General features: G+C 42.6%; 1 protein-coding gene across 4 annotated transcripts in view; it reads right to left on the bottom strand.

Annotated features, from left to right (window-relative positions):
• Nucleotides 1–24,835, bottom strand: part of DBF4 (DBF4-CDC7 kinase regulatory subunit) — a 42,093-nt gene that overhangs the window by 13,591 nt on the left and 3,667 nt on the right. For all 4 annotated transcript variants that reach the window (XM_077808143.1, XM_077808142.1, XM_077808144.1 and 1 more), the window contains 6 exons: nt 13,340–13,534; nt 10,740–10,790; nt 10,040–10,109; nt 9,795–9,871; nt 7,935–7,965; nt 7,615–7,657 (listed from right to left, as the gene is read on the bottom strand). In XM_077808143.1, coding sequence (XP_077664269.1) covers nt 7,615–7,657; nt 7,935–7,965; nt 9,795–9,871; nt 10,040–10,109; nt 10,740–10,790; nt 13,340–13,534 — 467 coding nt within the window. The remainder of the gene's footprint in view (nt 1–7,614; nt 7,658–7,934; nt 7,966–9,794; nt 9,872–10,039; nt 10,110–10,739; nt 10,791–13,339; nt 13,535–24,835) is intronic.

The raw sequence follows: 24,835 nt of genomic DNA on the forward strand, positions 1-24,835 counted from the left end.
GAGCCTTGGCACCCACCTCCGGGGCTGGAGCTGTGAGCACCGGCTTGCCAGCAGCATGTCCCTGCGCCTCTAGGTGGAGAGACGATCAGGGAAGCTCCACGTGCTGCTCCCGCCGCCAGCTCCATAGCTCCCACTGGCCAATGAGAGCTGCAGGAGTGGTGCCTGCGGGAGTGGGCGGTGCACACAGTGCAGAGCCACCTGGCCCCTCTGCCTAGGGGCTGATCGCTGGACATGCCGGCTGCTTCCGGGAACAGTGAGGTAAGCGCTACAAGGCCGGAGTCTGCACCCCGAACCTCTCCTGCACCCCAACCCCCTGCCTCAGCCCCACTCCAGAGCCCACACCCCCAGCTGGAGTCCGCACCCCATCTCCTGCACAGAGCCTCCTCTTTCACCCGAAACACTCATCCACAGCCCCACTCCAGAGCCCATCCCCTACCCCAACCCCAACCCCCCTCCCATACCCTGAACCCCTCATTTCTGGCCCCACCCCAGAGCCTGGGGAAGCCCTAAATCTCTGCCCCCCTTCCCCATGGGGCTGCAGGCACAAGCGCCAGCTTGCCCCGCTGCGGGGGAAAGCCCTGAGCCTTCACACGCACGCCACCCCGCACGGGGCTTTGTGTTGCCCCCGACTGATTTTTCCTGTGGGTCAATGGCCCCTGATAGGAAAAAAAAGATTCCCCACCTTGGTCTAAATCTTCCATGCAACAGTTTCCTCCTCCCACTAGTCCATACTCACCTTGTCTTGAGCTGCAAAGCAGTGCTGCAATGAGGTGCTCCAAAGCTAACATTTTTTATTAAAGAATTATTATTATTATTATTTCTTATTTAAAAGGCATTTATGGAAATAACATAAGGGAGTTTTGAGACTTAGCTTTACAGACATAACAAAGGGAAAGAGAATTATGTATCTATCTGTTTTAATCAGCAACCTCCGGCGTGGTGTGCTTGAGAGGTGGTCCCTCCATGCCGGCTGAATATCTGACCTGGATCAGGCAAACAAGGCGGAATATGATCTGCAAGATCCTCCAATTCTCTACAGCTACTGACTGTGAGCACAATGACTGGAAGGACCAAATGACCAAGAGTAGTGTGAAGAACCAAGAATGGAGAGTGTGGCTACTGCATGAGAGGCAAAGAGATTGAAAGTTGCAGCAAGAAGTGCACCGGGATATTATGGTTTTGCTCAGGTAACAAACACAGTTGTTGCAGATCCAGAACATTACTGAACTAAATGCCTGAAGACCTGGACACAACATCCATTCCAATCACTGGAAAACTCCATGGTCACTGCTCCCTATGCCTCCCAGCATAACAGGTGGCAGCACGGCACGAACCCTTACTACCACTCCATGCCAGGGAAAACAAGGAGAATTATGACTGCACCTACACTAATCTGATAACTACAGGATCAGCCACCAATCATAATGCACTACATGTTTTTAACACGAATGAAACATTGTAATAAGTCTTTAATATGTAAACATGTATGCTAATTATTTTCTTGGTTTTTATTAAATATGACCACCCTGTTGGAATCCACAAAATCCTACCTCCATACTTCAGTGTTGGTATGGGGGTGAAGGGGATTCGACAGCGAAGTATGGCAGAGTGTATGTCTTACCAAGCCAAGATGATGTCAAGCAAGCATCCAGGGTAGTAGGGAGTCCAACTGTACCTCTATTACTCTAGGGAAACCTGGCCAAAGTTGAGGGGGTACCGCAGCTACAGGACACAAGGGCTGGCACCCCGAATGCACTGCTTCAAAATTTTCCTCCCAAACAAGCCACACAAAGCAGAATAAACCAAGAAACTGAGCACAGACTCATTTGTCAGCCTGACCAACGCTCACAACCCAGGGTAGCACAGGATAAAAAATGGAAAATAGCTAAAGGAATAGTCCAACTATTTGTTACAAGTCACAACACGAGAATACTATCATCTGATCTGTACATCAATACTTACACCAAAGTCACAAAATCAATAAAAGCGGACATCGGGATATGCAAAACCAGAAGAACCAAAGAAGTCATTGCACAATGGAAAAGCAGAGAGCAAGTATTCCTAGGAAGATCATTAGACAATAGAGCAAAGACTGGAAGCATTGGATTCATTGTCAGGAAAGAAACAGTTCCAAGGATGGTCAACTGTGACATCATATCACCCCGGATAGCAGTTCTCACGCTTCAGATAAAACGAAGGAGAACGATTAAAATTATTCAGCTGTATGCTCCCACGCAGCAATTGGAAGACGAAGAAATGGAACATTTCTACAAAGAGCTGGAGGGAGCAATGCAGAAAAGATCCACCTACACAATTATCAAAGGGGACTTCAGTGCAATAGTAGGTGGAAAGGAGAGTGAGAAAGAAAAGTATGTGGAAAAATTTGGTAAAGATGTAAGAAATTATCACGGAGCATGTCTGGTTGCATTCGCAGAGGCAAACCATCTCCACATAATGAACACGATATTTCAAAAAGAACAGCGTCTTTTCAAAAAGAACAGTGTGGCAGTGGACATGGAAAAGCCCGGATGGAGTCACACTGAAGCACATTGATTATGTAATGACGGATAGCAGAAGAATCTTCAACAATGTAGTGATAATAGGAGAATGAATCATTTGCACAGGCTCAGACCATCATACGTTGTGCTCAAAACTATGCGTTGACAATGCCTACAAAGACTGAGTCAAGAGAAGCTAGAAACCGAAGCAAAAATGGCACTTCAGTGAAGAGATATTTGCACAGGAAGTAAGTGAAATGGACCTCGAGTATATGGTCAACAAGGACACTGATGAGGACTACAAAGAGTTTATCTTCCAGATAATCTCAGCAGCTAAGAAGGCAAAGGCATTGAAAACACTGGGATGCAAGCAAGGACCAGTGAGGAAACTGTAAATCTGATGGCGAGGGCATGCATGAAATTAGAAGGAAAAATGGACGAAGAATACAGAACACTGTGCAAAGAAATTCGTGTGAAGATCAAAGAAGATTACGAAGAGTTTAGAAAAAAGAAATTGAGAGAGGCAGCCGAAAAGAACGAGAGTCTGAAGAAGGTAGAAAGGGATGTTAGACTGAAACAGATTATTCCGGCAGCGCTGAAAGATGAAAATGGTGAAAGGACACTGGAAAGGAGCAAGATGAACGAAATATGTACAAAATTCTACAATGATCTCTACTCCTCACATGTCAACGTCCAGCGTACACCGTCAAGGCAGCAGGTTACAGAAGAAGTTCCAGACGCTAGGTGGGAAGAAATTGAACACACAGTTCGTAACATAAAGAAAGGGAAGAGTCCGGGAGTGGACAATATTCGGCCAGAATATCTGAAAGCGGGGGAAGATACTCTCTTCAAAGCTTTGGTGCAATCCACATCAATAGTAAGCATGTTCCAGATGCATGGAAGAAATCAAAAACAATACTATTGATGAAGAAAGGTGATCCAGAAGAACTGAGTAACTACCATGTAATCACACTCCTCTCACCAGTGTATAAAGCAGGGGTGGGCAAACTACGGCCTGCGGGCCGGATCCGGCCCCTCAGGGCTTTGGATCCAGCCTGCAGGACTGCCCTGCATGGCGCCATGGGTCCCGCTCCAATCAGGGAAGAGGCCGGCACCATGTTCCTGCGGCCCAGGGGGAGAGGGTGCCAGAGGGCTCTGTGCGTTGCCCTTGCCTCCAGGCACTGGCCCCCACAGCTCCCATTGGGAACCGCAGCCAATGGGAACTTCGGGGGAGGTACCTGTAGGCGTGGTAAGGGCAACACACGGAGCCCTGTGCCCCCCCACTCAGGGGCTGCGCAGGGAGGGGGTTCCAGCCGCTTCCCGGAGCGCCACAGTGCCCTGGCCCCCGTGCGCGCTGTTGCCACCCCGGAGCCGCTTTAGGTAAGTGGTGCCAGGCCGAAGCCCGAACCCCTCCTGCATCCCCACCCCCTGTTGCACCCTGCACCCCAACTCCCTGCCCTGAGCCCCCTGCTGTACCCCGCAAACCCCGACCCCCTGCCCTGAGCTCCCTCCCGCACCCCGCACACCCCAACCCCCTGCCCTGAGCTCCCTCCCGCACCCCGCACACCCTAACTCCCTGCCCTAAGCTCCCTCCCACAGTCCGCACACCTCCTGCACCCCTGCCCTGAGCCCCCTCCTGCATCCTAACCCCCTGCCCTGAGCCCCCTCATACACTCTGCACCCCTCCTCTGTCCCAATCCCTTGCCCTGAGCCCGTTCCTGCACACTGCATCCCCTCCCACACCCCGCACCTCCTCCCGCACCCCAACCCCGCATACAATTTCCCCCTCCCCAGATGTGGCCCTCGGCCCAAAAAGTTTGCCCACCCCTGGTATAAAGTCTTCACCCGCGTCATACTCAAATCGGATTAAGAAGGATCTTGAAATGCACGAAAGCAGAGAACAAGCTGGTTTCTGCTCAGAGTATTCGACAATTGATCACATCCGCTCAGTTTGGCAGCTCATCAAAAAATGCAAGGAATACGAAGTACCATTGTGTACTTTATTTGTCGACTACAAAAAAGACATTCAACTCGGTGGAGATTAACACTGTACTCAATGCGCTCAATGAAATTGGAATCGATCCGAGGTACATTGACCTACTGGAAGAAATTAATCACAATTGCTTGACAGAGATAACATTATTCAATGTACTCTGCATTATTACCATACATAGAGGAGTCAGACAAGGCGACACAATCTCACCAAAGCTGTTTGCAGCAGTACTGGAGTCGCTGTTCAAGAAATTGAACTGGGAAGAAGGAATCAGAATTGACGGAGAACAGTTAACACATCTTCTCTTTGCTGATGACTGCGTAATACTGGCAAAGGACACAGCAGAACTGGAGAACAAATTGCAGTAACTGCAAACACTTTTGCATGATATTGGATTGAAAGCGAACACGTCAAAGACGAAGTGAATGCGGAATGAGCATTGTGCAGAAGAAATCATCACTGTAAATGGGAAAGAAATTTAGGAGGTTGACAAATATATTTACCTGGGTCAGCAAATGAGCAGAGACAGGGAGGGGAATGCAGTAGGAGACGAAAGGCACAGTGGGCAAATTTCAACAAAATAAAGACGTCTCTAATGGACAATGAATTGCCCATGAAGAAAAGCAAAGAACTGTTTAACTCCACTGCTCAGCTAGCAATGATATACGGACCAAAAAGCAAGTCAACAACGAAAGTGGAGAAAGAAAAGCTCCCTGTCACCCAGAGAGCAATGGAAAGGCGAATGTGTAAGATATCGTTCTGTGATCATATACCGAATGAGGAGATTAGAAAGGCGTACAGAGGTGACTGATGTAGTGCAGGCAACGTATGATGCAAAGTGAAGACGGGTGGGTCATGTAGTCTGCAGGAAAGACAATAGGTGGACAGCTCGCATCACTGACTGGATCCCGAGAGACCACAAGCAACCGCTAGGCAGACCGAAAATGTGCTGGACAAAAACTCTTTGGCCAGAAATGGGAAGAACGTGCTCGCAATAGAATGGTGTGGCATAGACTTGTCTTGGTGGAGGGATAGACGAGGACAAGCTACACAAAGGTGATGATCACCTTGATACAATGCAGCTAAAATGCTTGTTTATTTGCATTTTAACTTTGTTTCCTGTTTATTTGCCTGCAATAAAATTAATTTTTTGAAACTTAAGAATATATCTATTAGTTTGCAACAAGCATAAATGCCATATTACAATATTATTTACCGGGAGCCAATAATCAGCCAATATTTAAGTGCAGTAGCTCACAAAAGCATCACACAACACTATTATGGCTGACTTAAAATATTCTTTTAAGGTTCCCCTCAGCAGCATAGCCCCACAGATGGCTCTTCTAACAGCACTTGCGTCTAGCTGTTCAAATTCAGCAGCCAGCTGGTCCATCTCACCAACTCCCACTCCCACCAGCCAATTGCCTCTCTCAATCGTCTCACCAATATTATGTGATATACAACATGCAGCAACAACAGAAATCTTTGCCTCACTGAGATCCATTCAAGTCAGTAAACTATGCCAGCAAACTTTTAAACTACCAAAAGCACATTCAAAGTCATCCTGCACTTGCTGAATCGGTGGTTGAAACTTTCTTCAGTGCTCTTGAGGTGGCCAGCGTACAGCTTCATGAGCCAGGGAGCAAGGGATAGGCTGGGTCCCCCAAAATCACTATTGGCATTTCAATATCACCAGTGGGAATGTGCCAGTCAGGTTGCAGCTTTTAGAAAAGTCCTGTAGTGTTAAGATATGCACGCCATATACTTTTCCTGTCCAGCCCACACCAATGTCATTGAAGGTTTCCAGATAATCTACTCCACCAGGCTGGCATAATCATGGAAAAGTACCTCTTTTAGTTTATGTATTCATTGGTAAGGTAGGGTGGTGCCAGAAAAGGGATATGCACCCCATCTATGGAAGCACCGTAGTTCAGAAATTCCATTTCTTCAAATCCAGCTACTACTTCCTGCACATTGTCAAGAATCCCAGTCCTGTGCAGTGAGAGACACTTATTGGCCTTGCACTCTTGGATGACAATGGACCCCACTGGATTTACCAACTCTGCACTGACCCGCCACTGATCAACGCAATCTGATGGTGCAAACTTTCCAAGTGAAACTGCCACTTGCTTTTCCACTGTCAATACAGCTCTCATTCTGGTGTCTCTGCACTGGAGGGCTGGGGCAAGCTCAGCACACAGATCCATGAACACAACCTACTGAATTCTAAAGTTCTGCAGCTACTGTTCATTATCCCAAATCTGCATTTTGATATGATCCCACCACTCAGTGCTCGTTTCTCAGGCCCAGAAGCACCATCTACCAGGTGGAGTTGCTCCATGAATGCCACAAACAACCTGACATTTTTATTCTGTGTCCATCATCACCCATTCATCATCCTTGAACATTTCCTCTTCCTCACAATACCACCAGTTATAGTAATATTCATTGAAGTTCCACAAATACAAAAGAATTGTGGATCCTCTAATTAGCAATGGTTATTAAAATTGTGCTGAGCTGTGCAGAGTCCAGGCTTCTAACAGAGAGATGGTAGAGATTGAAAAGGACAAGCAGGATTTTGGGAATTTTAAAAACAGTGCAAAAATTAGGGGATGGAGAAAGTTGCACTGGGGAAACCTGACCCCTAGTTCCCAGGAATCCCAGGGCAAATTGCTGGTATCCAACAAAACAGTGAGCTGGATGATGGCGCAGGACAATGGGATAACCTGCCCCAGGTAAACCACATTTACTACTGATGCAACCACTTGTGGTGAGGATGTGCAGTGCTGACACAAACAGCCAGGCATGCACAGCCGAGCGATATACAAAAGTTGGTGGAAGTAAGATGATGTAACAAATGTTGACCAAATTTTGTAGTGTAGATACAGCCTGTGATGCATTATAACTAGTTCAGTGAATAAACATGCACTTCCAATCAAAGACTTTGGGTTCTCTTGGAGGTTGATTATACCGCCACAGCCTCTTATCTGAAGTCAGCAAGTCCAAGGAGCAGTAATCCAATCAGTTGTCCAGAAAGATTATCACATGTTTTCAAATGATTCAGTTTGTTGAGCATATTAGAGAGTAAAACAGCAACCCCTCCCATCCAGAAATAGCACTTACCAGCTTCTGTCTTCCACTTTCACAAATGGATTTTTCAGTCGACCTGCTCAACAGAAAAAAAAAATCAAAATCTTTTCCCCCACCCAACAATAAACTTTGTTTATTATAACAATAAACTACATGTATAGACAGACATCCAGGTGATTTTTAAAAAATATCTGCCCATAAACTTATCATTACCATGAGATATTTTTGTACACTTTTCTCAGGCCAACTGGATTAAGAATATGCCAAGGATGCTCCCTTAGACAAAAGATGTATTTTTCAGCATTCAGAAAACAAGACAACATAGAAACCTTAACAAGTGTCAAAATACTTACTTTTTGATTTCTGACCACCACATCGTTTCCCCTAGTTAAAAGAAAAAAATGTTTGAATATTGTTTATATTTAACTTCAACATTTAGTGAAAGGTTTCAGAGTAGCAGCCGTGTTAGTCTGTATTCGCAAAAAGAAAAGGAGTACTTGTGGCACCTTAGAGACTAACAAATTTATTTGAGCATAAGCTCTCGTGAATCCGATGAAGTGAGCTGTAGCTCACGAAAGCTTATGCTCAAATAAATTTGTTAGTCTCTAAATGAAAAGGAGTACTTGTGGCACCTTAGTGAAAGATTTCTAAAACTGTGTGTGCATCTTTGCGTGAAATCATGATTAACTGAAATGCAAATTAGGCACATGAATATTCTGAAAATCTGTCATGTCTATTTCTCAAAGAAATATTGCAGCTTTGCAAAATTCTGCAATTCAAGAGTAATTTTTTAACAAATGAATAAATTTTCAGTCTTTTTCCTCAGAACCATCATGGTAAAGACTCATGAAAAACTGGCTGATTCATGGTATTTTTGCAATACTGTTTTATTATAAATGAAGATAACAGGTATAAATGCTGTTAAAAATTGTAGGAGGCAACTTTATTGGTTTCATAACATTTATAGCTCTTTGCATAAAAATGTTACTAATTTACGTGATTAAAAGTGACTGTTTGCTAAAATAACATGGAATAACTAAGGCTGTACTACAGGAAATATTTTCAAATTTCAAAATATTACATCCTTACATTTATTGGTTAAAAACCAAATACTCAGATTCCTTAACCTCCTCAAGTTGTAACTCTACTTAAGACAACCTGAAATGTGGCAAGATACTGACTCAGCACTACATTTTGTATTACTGAAAGAAATCAGGCCATTACAAGACCCGGAAAGGAAAACTGATACACTCATGAGATTCAGCAAAGGCTTCCAAATGGCTCCAAAAAGTTAATTTGTACTGAATTTCAGGGCAGCATGTACAGTATTGTCTGCTATTTACATACTACAGATCAGGTGGACTGGGCACCCATAAAAATTCGCTGCCTTAATTAAAAAGATAAAGCTACCAGCCAAACAACAGTAGCCTGAATAGAGTTAGGCAGATCATAAACCAGGAACTGGGGGGACCAATCAAAAGTTATATGCTGGCTCTACACCATACTTGGAGTAGCCTGAAGACACTGTACTCCAGTGAGAAGACTGGAAACCAGGAGACTTTTTCTGTGCAAGCTGGGAAGAGTCACACTCTGTAGAACAAATGTTTCTATGTAGTGTTGTCACTTTGATCTGCATTGCTTATCTAGCTCCGGAAAGATCACACCAGTGCAACTGGGATCCTTCAGTGGCATAAAAGTCAAGTGTCTCACACCTCCATAGCAGGGAAAAGATGGCTATGGTTGGGATACCCTTAAGGCATGACAATATCCCAATTGTCTGGCTTGTGGGGCCCTTAGTAAACAGAGTAAGTTAAAGCAGTCCCCTGTTTACTCTAGCTTGGTGCAGAGGGAATGGCCCTTTCAGAAACTTTACTGCTACTGGCTCCTAGACATACTTTTTTCAGAGCGGTGAACTAGAGAGACTAAGGATATCATTAAAGAGATTACGGATATTACAAATTTATCTTTTTAAAAAAATGATGCTCGTCAAACATATAGCAAGCATTTCCCTTCTGATTTTTAAATGGATTTGGTTTAAAAAATTACTGAGGGCCCACAAGACATACCAGTTATCAGAAAATTAATACATAAACTCACCATTAAGAGTTTATTTAAATAAAATCAACCAGCATCTTGGAAGGAACTATTTAACTTGCCTACAATATTTGTCATTGCTAATAATTATTTCATTAAGTTAGAAAGGACTCACTTACCACATCTTTGACTGAAATGCTTGCTTTCTTGATCAGGTAGAGCTCCTTTTTCTTTTGCTCAAGGTAATTTTTAATATCTTTCAAAAAAGGAGAGAATTTATTTTTAGCCAAACTTCTTTTTTGTATGCTTGAAGTTATTTGTTGTTTTTAATAATACTTTCGAAAAATAACAAATCTTGTCAGTGATTTAATTAAAATGACTTTCACATGGTTTGACTAAAAGTTTATAAAACAAATATATTTACCATCAACATGAAGTATTTTCACTCCCCAACTCAAGGCATTGGATAGTATAGTGCCTGAAGGGATTAATTCCTGCAAACAGAAAGTGTTATTAATATTTAATAAAAGCAATACATTTAAAGGTTTGATGTAAAGCAAGACATAAGAAAAGTTGAGGTGAAGACATGGTATTTTCCCACACAGCTTCCTGCCAAAAGATAAGGATGGCTTTCACTTGCCTCAGCTGCCTTCACAATCTTTATGTCACAGATCTTTCCATCCAGAAGATAGTTGGCTTCCAGAAAGCCCATGTTGCTCACATTGTTATATGATTTATCAGCTGGGAATCCTGCAACTGCTGAATTTATTCATATATATAATATGTAATTCTGGTTTCATGTACATGTCTCAAATTCTATGTGTATTAACTACCAGAAATGCATAGACCTTGATAAAATATCAATTATTAGACATAAATCTTTAAAAACAGATCTTTTCTCTTCTTCCCGAAGTTTCCAGGAAATAAATGGAAAAACAGGTGAGTCTTGCAACCAGTCCTGAAGGTAGCGTGTGCTGGTGAGAAACAGCACAGCACATCTGGCTGTACTTCCCATCGGTGTATTTTCCCTTAGATCACTACTCTACTGCTGATGTTCACTACTATGCAGAATAGCGAGAGTAATATTCTTTACTAAATCCAAATTTATGGACTGCTCAGCTTACCTGTTCTTTGATAGCTTTTTCAACTAAAGATTTTCCTCTACTCAAACGTACCTAAATTAAAAGAAACTTTGCTTATTGTATGCAACACATTAGTGCTCATTTCAGACAGTGAAACAAAGTGAGTTATCTTTTTATGTTAAAAAATTAGCTTTTTGTACAAATTGAAGTTAAAGGTTGTGTGTCAAATACCTCTATTAAACCAACAAAATACTATATATTATAACCATAAATCTACATTATTTAACATACTACCACTTTTTATCAATTTTCATTCATCAATCAGATGCTGAAAATCAGCACCCTTTTTGCAGCGTGCTGTTGGGATCTATATAGCTAAAAGCTTAGTATTCTCACTGTTAATAGTTTGCAACTTCCATGAGAGTTACTAGCAATATGTTTCTAAGGAACAACATTTTAGCACAGTACCATCTCAACAGCCTGGGTGAAACTGTAGAGAAGGTAGTGCCATATTAGCCCTCTGCTGGCAAGGATTTATATCGCTTTATGAACACCCATATATTTCAGATTCCAAACATTCTAAGTCATCTCCAAGCAGGAGGGACACACAGCAAAGAATTAACCTCATCCTAGAGGTCAAATATGATTTTGAAAAGCCTGAATTTATGAATGTTTTCATGGCCACAGTTGCTCAGTGTTAGGACTGTAAAATGTCTTTGATTTCTGGATTTTTTTTCAGTGATTATTTCGGGACTATCGATTACAGAAAATAATCAACAAATATGGAAAACACAAAGATGTGGTAAATTGGTGTTACCAGTTTTCATGTCCTCTATTAGAGCCAGCAAAGTTTAACAATATAGTCTTTGCCTAAGCTTCCAGTATTGTTTACTGAAAAGACAGGTTTCACAATGCGTATCAATGTGCAACTGCCTGATAAGGGATATGCTTGAATAGATATTCAAGGAAATTATGATATTTAGCTATGGGAATAAGGCATTTCAAATACTTATTAGAAGCTAAACACCAGAGAGAAAGTGCTCCCCCAGGCACCTGTAGGATGACCAGCTCTGCTGCTGCTTTTTTCCAGAGCTTTTCATGTCAGAATTCTCCTTAGCTGTCAAGTCCCACTCCTACCCTGACCTCTCCCACTGCAAGACCTCCGACTCCCCTACTGTATGACCACATTTCTTAGTAATGAACAGAGACTTAGGAAGGTAGGGATGCTGGGTAACCTATTACACACACAAGATTAAGTGTCCCCTTCTACAGAGAATGACCATATTAGAAAGTACTGCACCCTGGCTTATGTATCTTAACTAGTGCAGGGTGAACTTTTCTGGATTAATAGTTTATTTGTTGAAAAATGCAGTTTCGGTTGATCCAAAACTATTTGTGACTATTCAAGTATTTTTTACAAAGTGGAATAATGCCAACAGGAGACACTAAGAAAGAACCCCTGTAGACTACCTGATAGCACAGGGGTTAGCGCACTCTCCCGCAACATGACAGACCCAAGTTCAAATCCCTTCTCCACCTCACCTGTGGGGAAGTGAACCCAAGTCTCTCCCATCCCAGATAAGTGCACTAACCACTGGACTAAACATTGCAAGGTGGGCCCCTCCATATTGTTAATCTAGACCTACATTTTATTTACTTATATGTGAAAATGTGCCCAGAAACAAAATGGTTAGTTTTGGGCCACACAAAACATTTTGTTCAATTTTAAATGAAATTTTGTCAACTTCTTTCAATTCAGTGATATTTTCTGGAATTTTAGGATTGGTTCAAGCTAATTTCTTTTTCAGATTTTTCACAGCTGCCAGCAGCCAGAACACTTGATTTTCACCACCTATGGTGATAATCGTATTCCTAAACAGGGATCAGACATGGTATACCCACATAGTTTCTAACTGTGTCATATGTGGACATAAAACTTGCTCAGTTAACCATGTTACAAACTTGGTGGACATCAGTGCAATGCTCAGGGAAAGGGAATGAGGACTATTAAAGTCAAATATAGCAAAAAAAATTTGACCATTGAAAACAGGTTTAAAATATTTGATTTGTGTGCTTATTTCCTAGATGCCAATACAGCTACACAAATCTTCTGCCTGCTAGTGTTGATAAGATAGTGGAAGTGGGTTGACTGTATCACACAAAATCTTGTAGAATGATGTTAAAAAGGCTCTACATATGCAGCTGCAATTCCTAGGTTTCTAAAGAATGTTGGCAATGGCAAATGCCATTGCAGGTCTTGTTTACATTAGGGATCACACTGTGTTCTGAACCATTTTAAATTACACTGTTTCAAAGTTGTTAATGATATTGCTGTTTAAGCAGTTTGGCCATCCTATGCTAGGAAACAGTTTTCAAAAATGTGGTTTAAACATAGTTGGCTTCAGTATGGAAAGAGCCAATATTTGAACTTTGTTTTTGGGAAACTCTAGCTTAGGCAGGTTAAGCCATACTTAACTATCAGAGTTAGTTTTAAACTGGTTCAAACTACATTTGTTATGTTGAACCAAGTCAATCTCAGCTCCACAGTTTACACAACCTTTAGAAAACAAAATAAGGGACGATCAGTTGAGCAGGTGGGGTTGGATGCACTTGATTTGCAGAATTTTTCCCAAGAAACTTACTGTATCCACCATCTTAAATGAATTTCCATCATGTCGATCTCTTCTGCTACTGGGATGAGGTGAACTATTTCCGCCCGTATGTGCAGAGCCTGGGCTTGGGACCGGAGAAATTTGTCCAAGAACTTGAGCAAATTTTGCTTCCTTTTTATTAGAAATCAGATAGCTGATATCTTTGCTAAGAAATCCCTCCACTCTCTGAATTTAAAAGAAAAAAAGTGAGTAATTATCTCAATCATATGCTCTTTAATTTATTTAACCAACCAAGAAGCAATAAAATATCCTTACATTTCTTAACCGCAGTTTAAAAAATGCTGCATTAACAATAGTGAAATCAGCGGGTAGTACTGCCTATAATTAAAGGTGAGGACCCTTCCAATTATAAAACACTGTTTTCAGTTGCTTATAACTTTGACAAACTTTAACCATTCAGGCTGAAAATTTCCAAAATTGCTTGCCTCAGGCTGAATTTTCTCAAAACAATTGAACAATTTCAAAGAATGAGGTTAAAGAAAAATAAGTTTTGCCCATGCAACTTCTTTGATTAGTTCAGCGCCCTCTTGCTTTGGAGCAGGGACTTGAAAGTTAGCCAGGGTGACCTTTGTGTCTGGTATGTGCATTTTGCCATCCCCATGAAAATCTGCCCAAATTAGCTAAATTCTAAGACTTTGAACAATTGCCGTTCACACATGCTAAGTAGAAACTTACCAAACTTTGGGACTAAATTCCCTGAAGATTTTGTCCACAATAAACATACTGCAGTCCAGTGCTGCAGGGGGCTGGAGTAGGAATATCCCTGCAGTTGCAGCCCTGTGCTAACTACGGCCCGGGGGATGGTCCCCAAAACTTAAATGATGGACCCTGCCTTTCCTGCACCCTAAAATACTCTCTCTGCTAACAGCCAGGCAGCATGGAGGAAATACGCTGTCCGATTTGAATGCAAGAGTCAGATTGGGGTGTGTCTAACTGGAGATTGGACAAATAGCTTGAAGGGTTTTGGAGAGATTGGGATTGGAGGCTGGCAGGAGGGGATTGGGAAACTGGGCCTAGGAGTTGGGTTGGAGGAGATGGAGACCAGCTGGGCAAGGAAAGTAGGAGCCAAGCTGGGGAGACTGGGACTGGGAGCCAGGAAAAAATGGACTGGGAAGTAGAATGAGATTGTCCAGGAGTCTGGGTGGTGGGACTGTCTGGGCAAGAGGACTGGGAACCAGTGGGGATGGGAAAGGATATAGAAGGAGGGCAATAAACAAAAATTCACAGAAGCCCTTGACCTGTCCCTGACTTTTACTAAAAAAAACTGTGACAAAGTGGGTAGGGAGGAGGGTCCAGTACACAGAGCTGCTGGGGCTCCAGGGTCCCCTCTGCCACCAGCGGCAGCTGGGAGCTGCACCGGGCACTGTCAACCCAGGGATGAAGCGGAAAATGTCACAGAGGTCTCTGGAAGTTACAGATTCCATTACTTCCATGAGAAAATCTTAGCCTTAAGTATGAAGCCGTCAGATACCCTCAGTGATAGGAATCATTCAAAAGCCCATGAGGAAATTAATAACGGTCTTCAAAGCAGGATTTGAATACTGTGCAGTAAATAAGGATGGCCTCACATTGAACAATGAGGATAAAACAAATTATTGAGTAACTACTCATTAAGTGAGAACCGTTCATCTTAAGTGAGAACCGTTCATCTATGATGCAGTGGCCCTATACAAAAATTATGATCACATAATTAAAGACTATCATAATGCATATGTGCAAACAGGCTAAATTAAGTTTGCACAGGCAACATTACTTCTTGCATTTCCTATCTTGAGTGCTTGACTTTCTAACCTTAATAATGTTCTTCCAATGTAAGGTTTTTGTGCATGATTGTAAAATAAAACTAGTACAATTTATAATGGTCTACCTGTAATTCTTTCTGAACAGAAGAATTCAAACTGCTACAAATTACAGTATTTCATACAGAGATTAAAGTATTGCGATTTGAGAAGTTTCAAGAAAGTAATGAGTATAAATAATACATAGATTAGTAAAGAAGAAAACTGTCAGACACACAGATTAACATAATTTGTTGGGGAAGAGTCAACATGCTTTTTGTAAAGGGAAATCATGTTTCACCAATCTACTAGAATTCTTTGAGGGGGTCAACAAGCATGTGGACAAGGGGGATCCAGTGGATATAGTATACTTAGATTTTCAGAAAACCTTTGACAAGGTCCCTCACCAAAGGCTCTTAAGCAAAGTAAGCTGTCATGGGATAAGAGGGAAGGTCCTCTCATGGACTGGTAACTGGTTAAAAGATAGGAAACAAAGGATAGGTATAAATGGTCAGTTTTAGACTGGAGAGAGGTAAATAGTGGTGTCCCCCAGGGGTCTGTGCTGGGATCAGTCCTATTCAACATATTCATACATGATCTGGAAAAAGGGGCAGTGAGGTGGCAAAAATTGCAGATGTTACTGAACTGCTTGAGATAGTTAAGTCTCAAGCAGACTGCGAAGAGCTACTTACTTACTTTCAAGTGCACACCCACAGACAATAGCAAAAAATCACACTTGTAAACTGGAGTTGAGAGCACGAAGCATCTCACAAAATTGGGACCATGCTGCTTCCCCACGAATAGCAGTACAGAAATAATACCCATTTCATTTCTCTAGCTTGTGCACTTATCCTTCCCCAAAAATAATTTTAAAAGTTCTGAGCTGGAGAGGAGGAGGACAAGAAAGAAGAGAAAAAGATTCTACTGTTAAATTCAAAGGGACACCTTCAAGCTGAAATCACATTGCTGTGAAATTTCATCCCTAATAATTTCATACAACACTTAAACTTGCAATAGTTGAACTGTCAACTTGAATATAACATAATTCAAGTTGACAGTTCCCCAGTAGGCTCCTATTAGTTCACACAACAGTAGCCATTATAACTTTCTGAAAAGCAGACATGGTAAGCAACTCATATCAACTGTTGCAATTATAGGGAATGGAAGCATTTTTACTGCCAACGCTCTTTTATACAAATTCAACTAATCCAACTTTTACATGGAGTTCCACAGCTTTCTGTGTCAAAGCTATGTCCTGTGTTGAGCTTGGAGCAAATTGTTTCTTCAGACCAAAAATGTAAGAGGATTAAAAAAGATTTAGTAGGATTTCACAGAATTTATAATAATTAACTGAGAGTTCAATAGAGTATTGTTAATATTTAATTAATGTATTCTTTGGAAATGACATTTATTTAAATTTAGATTTCAATCATATTCTAAAAGGTTGATATCTGGATCCCACAACAATGCAGTTGCATGATCAAATAATTGCTAGGTTAATTTCCAAAAAGTGCTAACCAACTTTGACTTTCCAAATAGTAAAGGAGGCATAATGCATTGGATTAGATAAAAATGTAATCATTTTTTCCAGTGCTATAGGTGTGCACGGTGCTTCTCAGTCAGAAAGAAGCCAGCCCCTGACCTGAACGGTTTATGATCTGATGGCCAATTCTGCTCTCAGATACACTGTTGTAAATCAGAAGCAATTCCACTGATGTCATTAAGTCAATCCAAATTCTTACAAGTGTAATAATAGAGAGCAGAATTTGGCCCCATTCTTTAAATGACACTAAGAATGAAATAGCAACAATAAGAGGATGGGGGGGGGGGATGATGGACAACAGTATTAGAGTAAAAGTTAATGTGATTATTTGAATGTCATAACGATTCCATGTTGCTGTTGTTTTTCTTAGATTGTAAGTTATGGCCCAAATCCTGCAAATATGCTTAACTTCACATACGAGTAGTTCCACTGAAGTTAATGACTATTCATGTGCATAAAGTTAAGCACACACATAAACCTTTCCAGGACTGGGGCCTAAACTAACAAAGTCCTGTGTGTTTTGGTGCAAGCTTACAGGGGCAGAGGGGTTGAAGAGAGGGAGGCAAAGAAGAAGTATGGCTCAGAGGAGTAAAAACAGGACACGAAGAGACAGGGAATGGAGACAGCAAAAGACAGCAAGGATGTCATAGTGCACTTTCTAACTTGATACAAAAGTTACTCATCCCTCCCCACCCAGCTGCAGAAACCTGCAGAATTTACAGGTAGAATGATCTTGCCTTGCTGCTGTAGCAATTTGGAACCAACTACAGTTGCACAAAGCCAGCTGAAGAAATGGGAATTTTGGGTGGCCCACTGAACTAAACTGAAGGGAAAAGATATAAGATAAATACTGATAACTGCAGAGAAGAGCTGGAAGAAATTCAGCTGGACACAGCAGGGTGGTTTTTTGTTTTGTTTTTTTTACACAGGGGTTGCATGAATCCCACATTTTTTCTTTTCCAGGGGTTTGGGAACACAACTTACAAAATCAGAAGAATCTTGCAAAAGTTATCATAGAATCATAGAATATCAGGGTTGGAAGGGACCTCAGGAGGTCATCTAGTCCAACCCCCTGCTCAAAGCAGGACCAATCCCCAATTAAATCATCCCAGCCAGGGCTTTGTCAAGCCAGACCTTAAAAACTTCTGAGGAAGGAGATTCCACCACCTCCCTACGTAATGCATTCCAGTGTTTCACCACCCTCCTAGTGAAAAAGTTTTTCCTAATATCCAACCTAAATCTCCCCCACTGCAACTTGAGACCATTATTCCTCGTTTTGTCATCTGCTACCACTGAGAACAGTCTAGATCCATCCTCTTTGGAACCCCCTTTCAGGTAGTTGAAAGCAGCTATCAAATCCCCCCTCATTCTTCTCTTCCGTAGACTAAACATCCCCAGTTCCCTCAGCCTCTCCTCATAAGTCATGTGTTCCAGTCCCCTTAACATTTTTGTTGCCCTCCGCTGGACTCTTTCCAATTTTTCCACATTCTTCTTGTAGTGTGGGGCCCAAAACTGGACATAGTACTCCAGATGAGGCCTCACCAGTGTCAAATAGAGGGGAACGATCACGTCCCTCGATCTGCTGGCAATGCCCCTACTTATACATCCCAAAATGCCATTGTCCTTCTTGTCAACACTGTGCCCTTGTTGCCTCATATCCAGCTTCTCGTCCACTGTATCACGACTGCATCTGTGCTATTGCACAGTTGTGCTTTTTTGGCAGAAAGAGCAGTGTAAGCGATCGCACAAACCTACTCAGGGCATGGCTATACTTGCAAGTTAGAGCGCTTTAAGAGCACCCCGGGCACCCTATCTCATTACCCGTCCACACTGGCAAGGCATGCAGAGCACTCTGACTCTGCGACTAGAGCGCTCCTGGTACTCCACCTCGGCGAGTGGAATAATGTTTGATGTGCCCCCGCTGGAGCGCCACTGTGCCAGTGTGGATGCCCTGGTCTGTTAATGCGCTCTGATCGTCCTCCAGAAGCGTCCCACAATGCCTGTTCTAGCCACTCTGTTAAGTGTTGCATTTTGCCTTTACAGAAGCAACCTTGAGATCTCAGCCATCCTTGTTATCGCTGGCCGAGAGGCTGCAAAGAATCAGGAAGAGGCCACGTAGAAGCAAAGAGGACATGCTGCATGAAATTATGCAGCACTCCCTTAATGAAAATCAAAAAGTGCAGGAGTGGCGGGCGAGTGAAAGGAGGGTCCTCCAGCAGAATGCGGATCGCCGGCACCAAAGCACAGAATGGCTGATAAGCATCATTGAGCGCCAAGCCGACCTGATCCAGGCACTGGTAGCCATGCAGGCGGAGCACTACCGTGCCTACCCCCACCTGGAGCCCTTGTCCCAAAACTCTTTCCCTTGTTCCCCCATGTCACCTCCAACCCACTTTCCCCAACATCCGGGTTCTTATCGCCACCAGCTGCGTCCAACACCTGTAGCTTCACCATCTAGCCCTGAAAACTACAACCCTTACCCACTGCACTCAACCCCCATCACCGTGCAATATAGCCATCCTGAAGTGCAGCACTCATTGCACAGCACTCCAAACAGGAAGGCTGAGTATAACAGGACATACGCAAACCTGTGATTGTACCATTCCCCACCCCACCCCCTTGCCCTTTGTGTTTTTCAAGCAGTTGTGTTTCTTTTCAATAAATGCATTTTCTTTTCATTAAATGGACTTTTTTTCTTTGAAAACATTCTTTATTATTGCATAACGTAAAAGATATCTTAGCCCAGGAAAGCAACAGGAACTGCAAGTCAGTGTATCATACATAGCAAACACAGATTCCTACTAACATTGGAATCACTGCACTTCACTCCCGTGCTGGGCAACAGACATTACTGGTGGCTTTCTGTCTCAAATTGCTCCCTCATGGGATCCCTAATCCTTGCAGCCCCGTGCTGGGCCCTTCTAATAGCTCTGCTCTCTGGTTGTTCAAATTCAGCCTCCAGGTGTTGAACCTCCGAGTTCCATGCCTGAGTGAATCTTTCACCTTTACTTTCATAAATGTTATGGAGGGTACAGCACGCGGATATAACCACGGGGATGTTGTTATCGGCCAGGTCCAGCTTCCCATACAGAGAGTGCCAGCGGCCCTTTAAATGGCCAAAAGCACACTCCACAGTCATTGTGCACCGGCTCAGCCTGTTGGTGAATTGCTCCTTGCTGCTGTCAAGGCTCCCTGTGTCGGGTTTCATGAGTCACGGCATTAAAGGGTCAGTGGGGTCTTCAAGGATCACAATGGGCATTTCAACTTCCCCTACTGTGATCTTCCGCTCTGGGAAAACAGTCCCGGCTTGCAGCTTCCTGAACAGGCCAGTGTTTCGAAAGATGTGTGTGTCATGCACCTTTTCGGGCCAGCCTGCGTTAATGTCAATGAAACGCCCATGGTGATCCACAAGCGCCTGGAGAACCGTAGAGAAATAGCCCTTCCGATTAACGTACTCGGAGGCTAGGTAGGCTGGTGCCAGAATTGGAATATGCGTCCCATCTATCGCCCCTCCGCAGTTAGGGAAACCCATTTGTGTAAAACCAGCCACAATGTCATGCACGTTACCTGGAGTCATGGATCTTCTGAGCAGGACGCGATTAATGGCCCTACAAACTGCATCAGCACGATTCCAACGGTCGACTTCCCCACTCCAAACTGGTTAGCGACCGATCGGTAGCTGTCTGGAGTTGTCAGCTTCCAGACTGCAATAGCCACCCGCTTCTCCACCGTCAGGGCAGCTCTCAATCTTGTGTCCTCAATCTTGTGCGCCACAGGGTGGGGGCCAGCTCCTCACACAGTCCCATGAAAATGGCTTTTCTCATCTGAAAGTTCTGCAGCCACTGCTCATCATCCCAGACTTGCATGACGATATGATCCCACCACTCAGTGCTTGTTTCCTAAGCCCAAAAGTGCCGTTCCACAGTGGTGAGCATGTCTGCGAATGCCACAAGCAACCTTGTTTCATATGTATTACTCGCATTGATATCATTGTTGGAGTCCTCACTGTCACTTTGGATCTTAAGGAGTAACTCGACTGCCAAACGTGATGCGCTGGCGAGACTCATCAGCATATTCCTCAGCAGTTCGGGCTCCATTCCCACAGACCGAAAGGGAAGCCAGAGAGCGCAGTACAAAACATGTTGAAAGATGGCGCCAATTGTGGACAGAAGCAGAGAGATCGCTGGGATGCGAACTGATACATCACGGGGTGTTGGGACAGGACCCAGAATGCCCCGCCCCCCACGTCCCCTTCCCACAAGCCACAGTGCCAGAATTGGAAGAGGTGCTCTGTGGGATAGCTGCTCACAATGCACCGCTCCCAATGCCGCTACAAGTGTCGTAAATGCTAGTGCGCTTGCAGCTGTCAGTGTGGACAGACTGCAGCGCTTTCCCTACTGCGCTCTACAAAGGCTGGTTTAACTCAAAGCGCTCTACATTTGCAAGTGTAGCCATGGTCTCAGTTTCACAGATGCTTAAGTACAATTGTGCTGATTTTTACTTTCTAATCAGATCCCCCAGAAGAATTGACAAATAAGGAAAGGATGGCAAGAGGACTAGAGAGTAGCAGAGTAAAAAAATTCTGACATCCTTCAATTTGAAAGAATCGAAAAGGAACAACTCTTCAGACTAAACTTAAACCCTAACTATGAAAACAGTTTGAGCACTTATAATAAAAATATAATCATTAAAAATTACCATTGACATTGCAGAGCATAGTAATCTCCACAATATTATAAAATTAAAGTATTTCTAAGAGTTAAAAAACATGCATCAGCAGCTAAAATTGTATTTTTATTAGAAAGTTTTTTCTCAGTTTAAAAATCTCTCTCACTTCAAAATAAAATTACTTCAGTTTTAAAAATGAAAAACTACTCAGACTTTCAATACATTAAAGTTATTGTGAACTTTTTTTTTTACACACAGGACAACATTTTGAAAAACAGGAGCTTAAGAAGCCCACTCTTTAGATACCTATGGGTGGGATTTTCAAAAGATCTCCGTGATTTAGGAGCACAAGTCCAAATGACTTCAAATATGGAGGAATGTAACCTGAACAAAGCATTTCAGCTGTCTTGACTTGTGGATTTTCAATACATTGGAGGGTGATTGGGTTTGCAAATATAGCAGGGATATTTGTTTATCCATTTTGTGTCAGAGTTTTTATTGTTCTTCTAGCAAGGATGCTAATGAGGTCCTAGACGTATGTGTCCTTTGCAGCAGATTAACATTTTAAGTGTGAAATTTCTTAGTGGCATTCTTTAATGTAAAATCAGAAGTTCTACTAACAATTAGAAAACCAATTAAAGAAACAAGTACTAAATATCCACTTTAGCCATCTAAAACTGTAAAACAGGAAGCAAAGAATTAGCAACTTGTAAGAAGATATACAATTTCCATTCTTTAAAATTGTATTTTTAATTAAAAAATACATTATTTGTATCCACCATGGTCCTTCTTAAAACTACAATTCTTTTGTCTGTTTATTAAGGTAACAAGGAGATGTTAGACTACATTTTAAACAATATTTTGTGGCGTTCAGAGTGAATTACTAGACCCTAAAATGTTATGTTCTGAGACAGTCAAAAATTTAAGACACTTTCAGGCTTGGTAAATTCACACTCACCTTTCCCCAACTCCTCTTGTTGGCAGTTGGTAAGGTTGGGTTTTTTGTTTGTTTTTTTTGGAAAGTACATAAATTTATTTGTGAGATTCAATGATCATTTAATCCGCTCCCAGTATTGTTTAATTACGTTATCACATATCACTTTTCCACGGGACCCTGCCCTATTACTGAATGAGTAGTTATTCAATATTTCTATTTTATCCTTTTCATTCAATGTGTTGCCATGGGCCTTATTTAATGTACATCATCCAAAAGTTGCACCAAATACAAAATTATTCATTTCCTCTTCGACTTTTCTGTTGTGCTCTAACCATAGGATCTGAGTATTTCACGGATATTAATGAATTTATCTTCACAACATACTTGTGTAATTAGGTTCTATTGCTACCCTCACTTTACAGATGGGGAACTAAGGTACAGACAGATTAAGGTCCAAAATGTCAGAAGTGTGCATTAACTGTAATTGCCCAATTTGAGACACCTTGGGCCTGATTTTTACTTAACATTTTTATAACACTATGTTGAAAACTTAACATTATAAAACTCAACATTATAATACTATGCTGAAAACATAGTTCCAATTGACTTCAGTTGTAAGCATTCAGCATTTCTGCAAATCTGGCCCAAGGTGTTTCACTATGGGAACTCAGAAAATTAGCGGCCAATTGTGAAAATTCTGGTGAAAATGACTTGCCTCAAATCAAAAAGGAACTCTCTGACAGAGGCAGGGATAGAATCCAGGTCTCCAGAATTCCATTACAGCATAAAACCATTCCGTCACTTTCCACAATCCCCTGCTTCCTTCTACGCACATTTCAACTCTCTTACAAATGAGGCTGGCATCCTACAGACGTCATTTATTATACAACCTTGATTCATTCCCAGATCACTGTCCAACCTGAGCACTGTATGAAATGGGCTCCTGTGATTTAAAAAAAAAAGTGCATGGTTGCAGGGCTGGATTAACCCATCACTGGGACCTAGGCAAACATACACTTCCGGGTCCCTACCTTCTAATATAAACAACACATGACCATAGAGTACACTCATTGCGATTGAACTGGCCATGTTGTGGATCTGCTATGAACAGCCACTCGGGGTGCTGCTCACCATAACAAAGGAGCAGCTGGGGCAAACCCGAGTGGTGCTGTAATCCCGTGAGCCAGGTTGCAATGCCATTCACTCAAGTGAGTGAAGTTTTTTAAGTGTGTATGCAAATCAGCATCACTAGTTAAAAAACAAAAACACAACCACAATCCATTTGGTCCCTACCCCACAAATTTGGGCCCTAGGCATGTACCAACTTTGCCTATGCATTAATCTGGTTCTGCATGATTGAGTAATTAAAGGCTATCTAATAATGCATATGTACAAAGGTCTGTATTTAAGGTTGCAGGAGTAATGTTCATTCTGGCATTTCCTAACTTCTGAATGCTTGACTTTACAACCTTAATGTTCTTTTAATGTAGTTCTTTCGGGGGAAAAACTAAAAAGAAATTCTGTCCAGTGGAAGCATAATGACCCCCACCTTGGGTCATCAGCAGAATCTGGACCTTTAGATTCATAGCGAAGACTACCTCTTAAGATAGCAGAATAACTGGTAGCAGTAGAAGGCTGTTATCCTCTATGTAAACCAGCCATTAGAATGGGCTGAGACATACACTTTGCCAGTGGGTTTCACAGCTCTTTCACAGCAGAGGAATGCAGAGACACAGAACTCCTGGGTTCTGAAGGGGAGTATGCTGTGGTGGCTAATAGTCATTCTGTCCCTGTGCCCCCATCCTGTCCTTTCCCCCCTTTTCCCATCCATCCACCCCTGGGCTCCTGCCCCCTCCTCCTCTGTTCCTATCCAACCCCTCACCCCAATAGTGCTGTTCTTGGCCCCCACCCTCTCTGGTCCTATCCAAATCCCTCACTTCCCAGCTCCAGTCCACTTCCATCCTTGATCCTATCCAACACACCCCCTCCTCTTGCCCCCCCTTCCCGTTTGCTCATATCCAAACACTCCACCCCCCAGCACCTACCTCCCCAGCCACTTTCTGGCTGCTGCAACACCCCACACTTTTATCACGACAGCCCCAACCCTCTGAATCCAAATTTGCCTTGGGAGCAAAGAGTGCTGCACAAGAGATACTGTCCCTGACAGCATGGAGGAGCAATTGCAGGGAAAGAACTATTCAGCCCTTGCAGCTCTGGGCTGAAGCATGCTCAGATGAAATATTTGGAGAATTTAGCTATCAAACGCCAATAAATCTCTTCTGAGTATTTTTGAAATGAGATTCTTTTGAGGCTCATTACTTGGCCAAATTTAAGCAAAATTTCATGTGGACAGCAAAAGGCACATCCCTGGCACCAGTATGAACTTCTTGCCAAAGTCTGAAGCATGGAGGCACCGGAGGTTCTCAATGGAACTGTTGTAAAAATGTTTTAAACATGGGCAAAACAACATATTTTCCCCTAATCTCATTTTTGGAAACAACTAACCCAATTAGACAAACTTTGAAATAAAAATTTAGCCT

Source organism: Eretmochelys imbricata, chromosome 2 (assembly GCF_965152235.1).
Source record: "Eretmochelys imbricata isolate rEreImb1 chromosome 2, rEreImb1.hap1, whole genome shotgun sequence".
Lineage (NCBI taxonomy): Eukaryota > Metazoa > Chordata > Testudines > Cheloniidae > Eretmochelys > Eretmochelys imbricata.